This window comes from Periophthalmus magnuspinnatus, chromosome 24 (genome assembly GCF_009829125.3).
Source record: "Periophthalmus magnuspinnatus isolate fPerMag1 chromosome 24, fPerMag1.2.pri, whole genome shotgun sequence".
Classification (NCBI taxonomy): domain Eukaryota; kingdom Metazoa; phylum Chordata; class Actinopteri; order Gobiiformes; family Gobiidae; genus Periophthalmus; species Periophthalmus magnuspinnatus.
This window is the reverse complement of record NC_047149.1, coordinates 387,667-400,945: the sequence shown is the minus strand read 5'-3', so window position 1 is coordinate 400,945 and position 13,279 is coordinate 387,667. Positions and strand designations below refer to the sequence as shown.

Below are 13,279 nucleotides of genomic sequence, written 5' to 3'. Positions count from 1 at the left end.
CACAGTCAAATTAGCCAATCAAGAGACACATATGGTCCATCTCAAACAAAATAAATGTTGGTTTACTCCTTTACTTCCTGACCAGCCAGGCAGTTTGTCAAATTGCTGTGTATAGTTTTGTATCATGTTTTTGTTTATTTATGGAAAATTGTTATATGTGAAGATGGGTGATGTAGGCTTGTGGGCGGAGCATTGGGCAGAATCTTACAGCTAACCTTAAGGAGGGTTCGAATAGGACCCGGGAGAGATTGCTAAAACACTCAAATATGCATGGATGACATCCATAAAACCTAAACCTCTTTAAGCATGTTTTGGATATGGAAATAATGGTATAACATGGTAGAAGGCTTTTTTCTTTTTTTTGCATTATATCACCTCTTTAAGAACTAAATGCTGAGACTGACATCTCAGCATATAAAACAGATAGCTCTAGTCTGGCTGCCAGGCAATTTTCAACCAGCCTCCTTTTCCATCAACCCATGTATGCCCTGTGTATTACTCATCAGTGTAGCTGCACCCTCTACTGGTGGGACTCACGTTTGGAAAGCACGTTCTTCATGATGGTCTTGAGCTCGTTGGCACACACCTGCATGTCCTGGTGGAGCATGGATTAGATGTTAATCATACTGTTGTTTAAATACTGTTGTCATGACGATGGTGCAGACTCACGTCTCCAGATATCTGCTGGTAAATGGCCCGGAAATGCTTCTCTTCCTCCGTCTCCTCCTCAGGTTCCAGAAGTTTACGCTGTACAAAAGGTAAATATATAAGCGTAATAATAGCTAGGTGGAGTTGGTAGTAGTAGCAGTAGTATGTCCAAATAATTGCCCCTAACCCTTCTTTGGGCTGCACCCATGCCTTGAGCTCCACAGAGAGGCCATAAGTACAAGGCCAGCTCACCTGTTCTCCCATTGTCAGTGACACTTTGCAGCTGATGTCATCAACATTCTCTGGTGGTGTGATGCTAACTGTAGACACTGCAACTGTCTGAAGCTCTATTACACTTTAAACACAATCTGAACAGAAAGAACCACCTAAACTGGAATTACAACAGGTGAGCTGATTTGTGCTGTTGAACAAGTCTCACACATAAAACAACAACCACAAGCTAGCTAGCATTAGTCAACAGTTTTTCAGTTAATAATAATAATAATACATTTTATTTATAGGGCGCCTTTCTGGGCACTCAAGGTCACCTTACAATACAATATAATATACAATTTACAGACAGTTAAAATCAACATTTAAGTTAGTCACTCTCATGACACTTGATGATACTGCCTATTTAAAAATGGTTTACTGGGATTATCTTGCTTTACTGTTATTGTATCAGTGGCATAAAGTAGTTTCAGTATTATCATTTATCACATTACATCTCCGTAGCAATACATTATGCTTGTTATTCGACAGGCCTAATTACCCCAAAACTAAACTTTAACTGCAGTACACATTTAGCATACAGACCATAACTCTGTGTTGGAGACGACAGCTGAGTCAAATTGCTTACACTTGGGAAAACTACAGGTCAAAGGTCACACTATTTGCTGACATGCACACTGTCTGGATCCCCCTGACCCCTTGATAACCTCCACATGACCCCACAATATTCCTTTTTATATTTTTTGCCCACCCTTAATTGGAACTCTTCAAAAATATGAAGAAGAATTTTCACTCATTGGTAATTGAGACTTCAACTGTATCATCAAAAGTATCAGTATGGTATATATCAGTATATACTAGTATAAAAACTAGATAGTCATTTGAGCAAGTATCGATACTAAAAAGTCCCATTCACAGGACAGAAATGAAGCTTTCCTGAATAGCTTTAGAAAGATCTTGAGTTGTATCCGAACAAGTATAAGACCACATAGACAGGTATATGCCCGTGGACCACTATGGAACCTACCTTTTTTATTATCATTGTGGTATCTATCGTGACAACACTATTGTTTTGTGCATCTAGTTACAACCAACATTTAGCCTAAACCTGTAGTACCTTGGGTTTCTTCTTTTTACCCTCCCCTCGGATGCCTTCGTGCTCAATTTCTTTGTTGGCATGGGCTCGGTCTGACACAAACAAGATGGGCTGGTGGAGCAGAGAGCACACCTCATGTTATGGGAGCATAGTGTGTGACAGCACAGTTCATAGCACTATTGTAAGACAGTCCAGCCACATGCACACTCTACCTTCTCCTTCTTTTTCTGGCCGTTTCGTTGCTGGTCAGTGACAGGTGCGACAGGTGAAGGAAGGGACACATGGTTAGTTACATTTGAGTGGAAAAAGTCAGAGTCAAAGGGAGATAGACAAGAATGGAACACTCACACAACGTGGTCTTTTAATGTTGTATATAATACATTTCAAGCTATTTAAACTATTTTGCATACATAAACCTATATTTCTTGTGAATATAGATTCCTTAAAGAGAGAGTATTTTACTTCTATGGGGTATTAAGTGCTAACACCTAACATATTTAGATCACCACGTTACCTTTTATTCTGAAAACACTATATTTACCCCTCTTTAAGCTAAAAACAAGGCATCAAAGTGGGAAGGCAATAAGAGTAATGACTGACTTTGGTTATTCCATAAAACTTAATTTAAAAGTTAAAACACAAAGCCAGTGACTATTAATCATCAACTATGATTATTACATAACGTGAAAATGTGTTAATCTGACAAGGGGCATGTAAGTGTTCTGAACATGACATGAAAGTTCCTAATTAAAATGTGTTAAGAGAGGAAATCTTATAGAACAAATATTCAGCATTAATTGTGTCGCTATTTGCCTTGAAACAGGCTCTTGAGTACCTTTGCTTTGGCATCTCATATCATTATAGCTATCCTCTGACAATGGTCACCTTATTTCTAGGCAAGGCAAGGCAAGTTTATTTGTATAGCACAATTTGTACATAAGGTAATTCAAAGTGCTTTACAGAATAAGAAAGACATTAAAATCACACAAATCAAAACATAAATCACCCAATCTGCAACTCTCTCACCCACTCGTTTGCACCCTTTAAAAACTCTCTCTCACACTCTTTAAACACTGTCTTGCTCAGTTTAAGAACTTTCCCATTACTATACAAAACTTTCCTGTCACTTCTCAAATACTTTCCTGTCACTTTACTATGTCTAATAAAAGTCCGTCAGTCCATGTTTCTTTTGTCATCATAAAATTACCATTAAAGGAGAAGAGTGCAGAATAAAAACCTTTCAGTCGTATGCACAGCTAAACAGAACTGTTTTGAGCCTGGATTTAAACATTGTCAAAGTAGAGGCCTGTCTCACATCTTCAGGAAGACTGTTCCAGGTTTTAGCTGCATAAGACCCCATGTTTAGTCCTGACTCTGGGCACCAGCAGGAGGCCGGTTCCTGAAGTCCTCAGAGTGCAAGATGGTTCATATGGCACTAACATGTCGGAGATGTACTTTGGACCTAGGCCATGGAGAGACTTATACACAAGCAGAGCTGCTTTAAAGTCTATTCTTTGAGCTACAGGAAGCCAGTGCAGAGACCTGAGCACAGGACTTATGTGCTCATACTTCCTGGTTCTAGTCAGGACCCGAGCAGCAGTGTTCTGGATGTACTGCAGCTGTGTTAAGGCTTGTTTGGAGAGGCCAGTGAGCAGGCCATTACAGTAGTCTAACCTACTGGAGACAAATGCATGGATAAGTCTCTCTAAGTCTGGCTTTGACAGTATACCTTTGATTTTTGCAATGTTCTTTAGGTGGTAAAAAGCTGCAGTTGTTATTGATTTGATGTGGCTGTTAAAGTTCAAGTCTGAGTCCATTGTTACCCCTAGATTTTTAGCCTGATTTGAAGGTTTTAGAGAGAGAGACTGGAGGTGACTGCTGACACTTTCTCTATGTTTCTGTGGGCCAAAGATGATGACTTCAGTCTTGTCTGAGTTTAGCAGAAGAAAGTTGTTTTGCATCCACACACTGATCTGTTGGATGCAGTGGCAGAGTGAATCCACTGGTCCATATTCACCTGCTGCCAGTGAGACATAGATCTGAGTGTCATCTACATAGTTGTGGTAAGACACATTATTGCTGCATATTAACTGGCCTAACGGCAGCATGTAGAGGTTGAACAGCAGGGGTCCCAGGATTGAACCCTGGGGCACCCCACAGGTCAGGGACATTTTATCTGATATACATTTTCCAATTTCAACAAAGTACTCCCTGTTTTCTAAATAGGTCTTGAACCAGTTTAGTGCAGTACCAGAGATGCCCACCCAGTCCCCTAGGCTCTGTAAGAGGATCCCATGATCCACAGTGTCAAAGGCAGCAATCAGATCTAACAGGATCAAGACTGAGACTTTGCCTGCATCATGATCAATGTCTTGGACACTCGGACTATCAGCACAGGATCTCCACAGAGCTGTGTACTTTCTCCCCTGCTCTTCTCCCTGTACACCAACTGCTGCACCTCCAGCCACGACTCCGTCAAACTGGTTAAGTTTGCGGATGACATCACCCTCATTGGACTCATCTCGGATGGCGATGAGTCTGCCTACAGGAGGGAGGTGGACCGGCTGGTGTCCTGTTGCAGCAGCAACAACCTGGAGCTCAACGCCCAGAAGACAGTGGAGATGATTGTGGACTTCAGGAAAGTCACAGCCCCCCTGCCTCCCCTCACCCTGACGAACTCCCCCATCACCACTGTGGACTCTTTCCGCTTCCTGGGCACCTGCATCACCCAGGATCTCAAGTGGGAGCTGACCATCAGCTCCCTCATCAAGAAAGCCCAGCAGAGGATGTTCCACCTACGGCAGCTGAGGAAACGCAAGCTGCCGGTCCAGATGATGGTGAAGTTTTACACGGCCATCATTGAGTCCATCCTCACCTCCTCCATCACTGTGTGGTTCACTGGGGCCACTGCCAGGGACAGACAGACTGCAGCGCATTGTGCACTCTGCTGAGAAGGTGATTGGCTGCAGCCTTCCATCTATACAGGACCTGTATGTCTCCAGGACTCGGGGGCGAGCAGGCCGTATAGCAGCTGACACCTCTCACCCTGGACATGGACTATTTGAGCCACTTCCCTCTGGCAGGAGGCTACGGTCCATTGGGACCAGAACCTCTCGCCATAAGAACAGTTTCTTCCCCTCTGCAGTTTGTCTCATGAACACTCTATAATATCTGCACTAAACTGGACACTTTATAACACCGGTCACTTTAATAAGCCACTTTGCACTGTTGTTCTGATGCTGCTGTTGTACATATTTTCTCCCTTTAAGTATTTCATTTGATTTTTTTAAGCATATCTTTTTAACTTTGTGCATGCCCTTATTTGTATTTGTATTTGTATTTATTCAGTGTGTTTATGTTGCACTTTTTCACCGTATCAAGTTCCTAGTTTGTGAACTGTGTTCACAGACTATGGCAATAAAAGTCTTCTGATTCTGATCAGTGTTCAGGCGGATGTCATTTGTCACCTTGATAAGAGCACAGGTGCACTCCAATACTGGCAACTGGGCTTAGGGCTCTGGGGTTTGGTAATTGAATAGTTATTCCCTTAGGGGAATTACTTTTCAATTACCAAGCCCCAGATCTTAGCCAGAGAAAAAAAATGGTTTGAGAAGGGAGTTAAAGAAGCAATTTTTGGTAGAAAAGACAATCCTTCCTTAAACAGGAATGGAGGTCGTAGACATCATATTTCACCCATCTACAACTCCATCTTCATCCTCAAAGAAAATAACAGGATGCCAATAGGTGTGAAAACACCCATTAAGAGTTGTGTGAATATGTTAAGAAATGTCTCAGGCACAGTGCTCAGTAGAGTGTAGCTCAACAGACCTAGCCTACATACAGAAACTGTAAACAAAAGCTGTTTCCAGTTTCAGTGTAGTTAGCTCTTGTCATGATCCCTCCACACTCCCTCCTGTGTCCGAGCCTGAAGCTGGGCGGAGATTTTTGGCTCCTCCCGTGCCAACCTGGTGCTAATCACCAGATCGTCCACGTATCTTTGTGGTACTCCTTGCTTGGCTCCGTTCTTGTTTTTGCGCTCTATGGATTTTACTTACTGGATATTCTTCCTCCTCACCAGATCCTGCTCCCTGGAACTGCTCCACTCTCACCAGATCCTGCTCCCTGGACCGCTCTGCTCTTCCTCACCGGTACTGTCTGCCCTGTCTCAGACCCTGCTCCTCACACTCTCACCTTGGACCACGGCACTCTCCCCGATTCAACGTTTGATCTACCGTTGTTTTGCACTTCTGTTGTAAATAATCACTGTTAAACTATTCCCTGAGTTCTGTGTTTTTGGTCCCCCTTGCCCATCATTACGACAGCTCCTGCCTTCAGATAGATATAGTCCACCAGTAATCTGAAGAACTGAAGAAGCAGCTTGGACGAGCAGCCAAACGTCTTCACTCCTACAACTTTTTGTTCAGTTGACGGATTTAACTTTGGCTTTTACTATGGATCAGACCTGGATGACTGAGGGATTACACAGACGAGACCCAGGTAGGGTTAGCTATTTTTTCTTTCATGCTAACAGAAACATGCAGTAACAATGAACACGTTTCAACCACAGAAATGCTTACACTTTAAGGACTTGTACCTGTTATGCCACAAAACTTAAATTTAATACTGTGTGTTTTTATGGGGCTTAGAAGGAGCAGACTTACTAAACAAGGATTCATCAACAAGCGTGAATAAATATGTATACACATCCAATACAAATATGGGGGTATTCCATGAAACAAGCTCAGTTCCATTCCATCAGAATGTCTAGCCAGAGTTGCCAGAGTTGCCAGAGTAACAAGCATGCAGGTATAAAGCTGGTTAGGACCTGACTAACTGTCAAAATTATTTTAGCTTTGTCTCCAAGAACGTACAGTTTTATCAAAAGTTTGAGCATGTGCAGTTACACACCTGTATTAAATAACGTCTGTCTGAGACTTTTGAATGTCACATTTTCTTATTAAAATGATCTTGCTCAAATGTGTTAGAAAAGTTAAAGCCATCGCGCACTGGGAAGATCAGAAAACTTCATTCTCCGCATTAACTAGACTATGCACTATGCAAAGGAGAGGAGGAGGTAGCGAATGGGAGAGGAGGGGGGAGTCACATTTTTGCCCTCGCTTCTCGGATCAGAATGATCACAAAAGTTCTGTGTCCCAAATCAAACTATTGCCCATGCATGCTGAGGCTCCTCTCTCGTTTTGTCAGATCATAAAAAAGAATCACGACTGATGCTTATTTAAGCCCATTTTTCGTGATGCTCCTTTGTGCATGCTCCTGTGACTGTGGGAAGGGCAGATCAAAGTGCAGCTTAAACCTCCGGTGGTGAGATAGCACTGGGCAGACCTATCCTTATTTCTTTCATGGAACGATTTGAGATTTATCCTGGAGATGGAGCCAGTTTCAGCTCAGGATTTCAGGGTAAGCTTGGAGTTGTTAAGTCACTGATGGAATACTCCCTATATGTTCTTTAAGTCAAATATTAGGAAATGTTTTGATGAAAGGTCAACAAAATAAAAATATGAGAGCTTGGACACTTTGAATCTACTGGTGCAAGGAATGTGCATGTCTTAGTACAGAATATGAGACTACATGAGAAAATGGGATGGTAAACAAATAGGAAGGACTTATACTTGTGTTCAGACCTGCATGTTCTCTGCTCCGATGGTGTCGTCTGCTTCTCTGTGGAGGACAGGAGAATCTCAGTCTCATTACACTCTCACTCAGCCCCAGTGATGGACTCCCCCAGCATCCAAACCACCATGCCCAAGAGCCTCTCAGCCCAAGAGTCCCCAGCCCAAGAGCCCCCAGCCCAGGAGCCCCCCAGCCCCTAAGTCCCCCAGCCCCTGAGGCCCCAGCCCAGGATCCCCCCAACCCGAGCCTTACTCTGACAAGCTATCCTTCTCAGAGAACACGCGTAGGATGAACTCTCCTTCCTGGTGTGGCTCAAAGGTGGTAGGGATGAGCACATACTCGCCCGGGGGCAGTCTGAAGCGCTCCGTCACCTCCCTCAGGTTTATGTAGCTCTTACACTTGGCTTTGGATGCCGTGTACAGGAAGAAATCCTTCTGCAGGTGCTGGTGCTTCCCTCGCATCTGCACACAAAACACAGAGATTGAGCAAAAGGAACCCTCAAGTCATTCACATAAGCATTTGTTATGTTCTGGATGAGAAACATATCTTTGGAAGGAATATGCTATCATCTTCATCAATCACTTTACTTTTGTGCAAACTGTGCAATCACACCCCAATTGTATGCAGCGCACTTATCCGTTCAGAATTTCTGTAATGCTCATACCTCCTTTGGAACCTGTGAAGACAAAACCACAAATTAATACCACATAAATAATATACAACTGTTTATGTAAGTCATTTTCACTTTCTAAATCTGATGTCCAGAAGAGCAAAAGGGTTTTAAAAAGTTGAAAATCAGCTACTGATCAACTAGGTACTCATTTAAGGAAGAATCAATTCAAAAAAGTCACGTTGATGGGGACAGAAACAAACCTTTCCTGAATCTTTAGAATGGTGTTGAGCTGTATCTTTCACAAGTATAAGACACATAGACTAGTATACACACATGGAAACTACCTGGACCACTGTGGTTTTACACAGCTATAAAACCACATGGGAATAGAAAAGAAAGTAATTTGACCACTAGATGCTCGTCTCCATGGAGATGTTATTGCTTTGCTTGAAATGTTCCACAATATGGCATTAAAATTAGAATCGTCATCTTCATGGAGGCAAACATGTCACCAAGCCAGGTTGAGAGTCAGATCTTACTTACTTATTCTCACAGTAAGAATAAATGTTTTGCAAGGTACTGTTTTGGGGATTCTATGCAATGCTGTGGAATATTCTGTGCAAAGCTATTATATTTCCATGGAAACAAGCAGATGGCAAACCTTAGGGGCGGACCCTAGACGTTAGAAAAATTGCATACTGCCCCTTTAAGACTTACTATGCTTGCGTCTCTTGTATAGTTATAATCTATGATACCCGTGGATTATTATGTTACAATCTGGACATTTCAAATCTCAATGATCTAAAACAACTTAATAAAAGAAACAAGTCCACTGACTTCTGCATTAGAACCTGCGGTGCCCAATGGGAACTGACATCACCTTAAACATCATCACAACTAAGAGCCATGAAGTTGTCAACACCTCAAACGGACAGCTGCAAGTCACACTAGTGAGATGCAGATTTCTTTTCATTTGTATCAAAATGACTACACGATGCTGTTGAATCCTACATGTATCATTGACTAAGAAAATACAACTGGAGAATAAAGTTAGTACAGAGCAGTGGCTGTATATACTGGTGGCGGTGAAAACGGGAGTTGATCGGCAAAATGGCTTCTTGAAAATAAACAATTAAAGATCAAGCATGCACAAATCACTCCAAATACAACTTCGGTGAGTAAATGGTGCAGGGAAACAACTATAACATGGTTAAAAGCTCTGAAAAATCTATTTTGCAGAATAGGTCTGCATTAAATTTGTGCGTTAATGCACTATAATCTGCATTTGCATCTGCAATTCTACCATTCTTGCAAACATCTGTGTAAAAGAGTTTTGAACCTCGTAGATGCAGAAGCCGATGGTGAGGAACCTGGGCCCTTGGTTCCTCTGCATTCTCCGTCCCTTCTGCATCAAAGTAACCACCACAGAGCACAGACTTTCCCCTTCCTTGCTGTCATCGTCCTCCTCCAACAACAGCAGCCGATACTGAGGGTTGGTCCAGAACGAGTCTGCATGGGACAGCACAGAGAGCAGAGTGAGGCTGAGAGTTACCAGAGTTCACCTGGCTCCCCTGAACGAGTCTGTGAGGGACTGCACAGAGAGAGCAGAGTGAGGCTGAGAGTTACCAGAGTTCACATGGCTCCTCCTGGAAGCTACTGTGATGCTGCAGGACACTGGGGAGGGGCAATTTTGTCCAGAGGGCTGTTACTGCGTTTGAACTGCCCTAACACTGGATCTGATGACTCCACCTGTTGAGCTTTCTATTATTATTCTATTTTACTGCTCAATGTGCTTATTATCAAATTATGCAAATTGCAAGCTTTAAACCATGTTAGAACGTTATTGCCTCCTCAAAAACATACCTGTAGTTGTGCTTTGTTTCATTCACACATGTGACATGAGTAATCCAGGATTATTAGGCAACCTCAAACCTCAAAATGCTCTGTTCCACCTTGTGATGTCATGAAACTGTAGTTTTCATGTCAACAGCTTCTTTTACCTTTAGGTCAGCAGAGAATGGCAATTCCAGGCCTGAAATTATCCAAATTTATTATTTTTTATTTTTATTTATTTATTTATTTGAAGGACAGTGTGCAGATACATTAAAAAGATGGCTGCACCAGATTTAGCAAAATGCTAATTTCTGTATCTGTATCTTCTGTATCTGTAGTCCTTAAAAACAACAAAATACATATAAAAAGTGCAATGATTCTAGAAAATGTGTATGAGGTTTAAAAACACAGTGAAGAACTTCCTGTATTACTATATGACATCACAAGGTGGAACAGAGTGTTTTCAGTTCAGAAGAACTCAGCCTAAATCTGTAGGGTTTGTGTGTTAAACATGTGTGAATGAAACAAAACACAACCCCAGGTCTGTTTGTGATGAGGAAACAACAACTGAACACATCAGAAAGTAGTGTAAAATGGGCCCTTTAAACTGCCTGAAAAATATGTTTCTTGTGCTTAAATTGAGTTTTGGTGTTGATGACAGGTAGAAGGATCCTGTTTTAGAACTCGGGGTTCCTTTCTTTTTGACTGCCAAACTGCCACTTAACTGATGTAAAACTATGATAAATAGTTATCATAGGTACTATCCCACTAAACCAAGTCAGAATTAGACAAACATGAAAACCTTTTCTATGGACTCTAGTGTGGCCTCAGAGCAGGGGCATTACCAGGGTAGTTCCGGCAGCCGCCTGCCGAGCTGCCCCGGACCCAGCGGCCCTCATTCACTGACACCGTCCAGCTGCTCCTCTCCTCTCCCTGCAGTGCATCCGGGGTCAGGTTACAGATCTCCAGCTTTGTAAAGTACTGCTTAAAGTTGGCAAAAGACATCCTGAAAACAGGAGAAAACATAACAGGTACACTTGATGGGGGAAACAGGGTGGGTTTTCATTATTAAACTCTGCACAGAAAGGCCACCTCAGTCATTGTGCTGCCAAAGTAGGCAGTAAATACTTTAGATGGACACAGAACCTTATGTGACAAACATAATGCTAGCACAAAAACTTCTCTTTCTAAATTCGCTAAGTCAAAATAACTCACCAAAACTCACTCTCCTGCACTGTTTGCTTCTTCAGGTTTTCTCTGTCGGCAATGGAGATAGTAGACCACTCCTTAGAACTACAAAAAATATATAACAAATCATCACAAGACAGGTCTTAACATTTTAATGTCAAAAAGTGTATTATTTTGTATCTCTTTTATAGTTACAGAGGGGGTATTTTACTTCTCTGGGGTATCACCAGACTACCATGTTACCTTTTATTGTTTTGAAAATTGTATATTTGCAGAAAACAACATATCGACTTATTTAATAAGTTTCAGTTTTATTTTTGATGCTCTTAGTCTCCTCTCTCTTTGCTCTCCACTACCTTTTCAGAGTGCTATCACATTATAATTTGTGTAGATTTTTTCTAATAACACTACTGCACATCACATCTGGTATATTCACTGTATTGATGACCAGTCTATGGCCCTCAATCGACCCTCAGCTTTGTCTGTGTTTTTATATGTGGCCCTTAATGAGAAAAGTTTGGGCGCTCCTGTTGTAGTGTATTGTTGTGTCATGTTTTTGTATATTTATGGAGAACTGTTGTGCAAGAGCATGGGTGACATATTCTTGTGGATGGAACTTTGGACAGAATCTTGCAGCTAAGCAAAAGGAGGGTTTGAATAGTGAGAGATCAGGAAAGTACTAAAACATGCATGGATAACATCTAAAAGTATTTGTTCATTATGATTTAAGCCTTTGTTCATGCTTTATTAAGGCTAATTAAGGTGTAATTATTGTCATTCCCACTAGTCTTGTGAGAGGATGGATCTAAACACTGGCAAAATTTATATGATTCAATAATAGTAGATTTTCACTTGGATTTTTTGTCCATCATCAATCTTACCGATCAGTACATTCAAACCTCCAACGAGTATGGAGGACTTACTTTGCACACCAGGGGCCCTTCCAGAGCACCCAGCCCCAGGGGTTGCGGAGGCGGATCAGCTGCACTCTGCTGTTCTTGTCCACCTCGTCACACTAAAAGACACTGTGTCACTAACAGTACCACTGTCACACCAGCATGCAGCAGAATTTACCCAGGATCCGCTCTACCTGCTCCAGAGCGATGACGGAGTAGGCGTGGCCCCGTACTAGGCCCTGCTCCATACGGCTCTCCATCTCACTCACAGAGGTCACCTGACAAACACCCACATGTTATGGCTTTGTGGGGATATTACATTAAATAAACTTTACATAAGATTTAGATTTTGTCCCTGGATATGCTGAAATTAAATATAGCTTTTACCGATAACACTTCCAATTTTACTGTTTTATTCTTAATTACAAAAACATTGGACATAATGCAGAAGTTGTTTATGTTATAATTTGGTGTTTTGGTTCTCAACATGATTATCCAATCAAAAAGTAGAATGAGCCTCACATGAGTCTAATTGGGTTGCCAGTTTTAAAGCTGAAATCCAGTTGGTTTAAATCTAAAATGTCTCTCTCTGATCTGTATGGTCTCTACCTGAACCCCAGCGCATGCAGCCAATCATGAATCAGTGCTAGTGCAGCATCTGCAGCTCAGTGAGTGAATTCTGGAGGTTCTGAACTTTCACATGAGGCCTGTCCATATACTGAGAATGAGAAAAACTTGTTAAGGCACTGATAACTGAGGGTTCTGATGTGATTGCAGTATGTTTTATGATACCTGCACTGTAGGATCTATACTGTAAGAGCTGTACTAAAAGAGCTATACTTTCAGAGCTGTGTCGTAAGAGCTGTACCATAAGAGCTGCACTATAAGAGCTATACTATAAGAGCTGTGCTGTAAGAGCTGTACTATAAGAGCTGCACTATAAGAGCAGTGCTGTAAGAGCTGTGCTGTAAGAGCTGTACCATAATTCAATTCAATTCAATTCATTTTATTTTTGTAACACCCAAAATCACAACAACAGTTGTCTCGAAGGGCGTTCATGTTTTGGTTGATGGGGGAAACCCATCCAGACACGGGGAGAAACATGCAAAACTCCACACAGAAAGGCCTGGGCGACCCGGGGAT

General features: G+C 41.9%; 1 protein-coding gene across 2 annotated transcripts in view; it reads right to left on the bottom strand.

Annotated features, from left to right (window-relative positions):
* Positions 1-13,279, bottom strand: part of capn3b (calpain 3b) — a 33,477-nt gene that overhangs the window by 6,876 nt on the left and 13,322 nt on the right. The window contains exons 6-17 of one of the 2 annotated variants that reach the window (XM_055232086.1): positions 12,331-12,414; positions 12,164-12,255; positions 11,268-11,345; positions 10,898-11,058; positions 9,559-9,728; positions 8,271-8,282; positions 7,859-8,067; positions 7,618-7,654; positions 2,188-2,217; positions 1,997-2,086; positions 670-747; positions 538-595 (exon numbers count right to left, since the gene is read on the bottom strand). In XM_055232086.1, coding sequence (XP_055088061.1) covers positions 538-595; positions 670-747; positions 1,997-2,086; positions 2,188-2,217; positions 7,618-7,654; positions 7,859-8,067; positions 8,271-8,282; positions 9,559-9,728; positions 10,898-11,058; positions 11,268-11,345; positions 12,164-12,255; positions 12,331-12,414 — 1,099 coding nt within the window. The remainder of the gene's footprint in view (positions 1-537; positions 596-669; positions 748-1,996; positions 2,087-2,187; positions 2,218-7,617; positions 7,655-7,858; positions 8,068-8,270; positions 8,283-9,558; positions 9,729-10,897; positions 11,059-11,267; positions 11,346-12,163; positions 12,256-12,330; positions 12,415-13,279) is intronic. The other variant, XM_033990905.2, reaches the window with a different exon arrangement.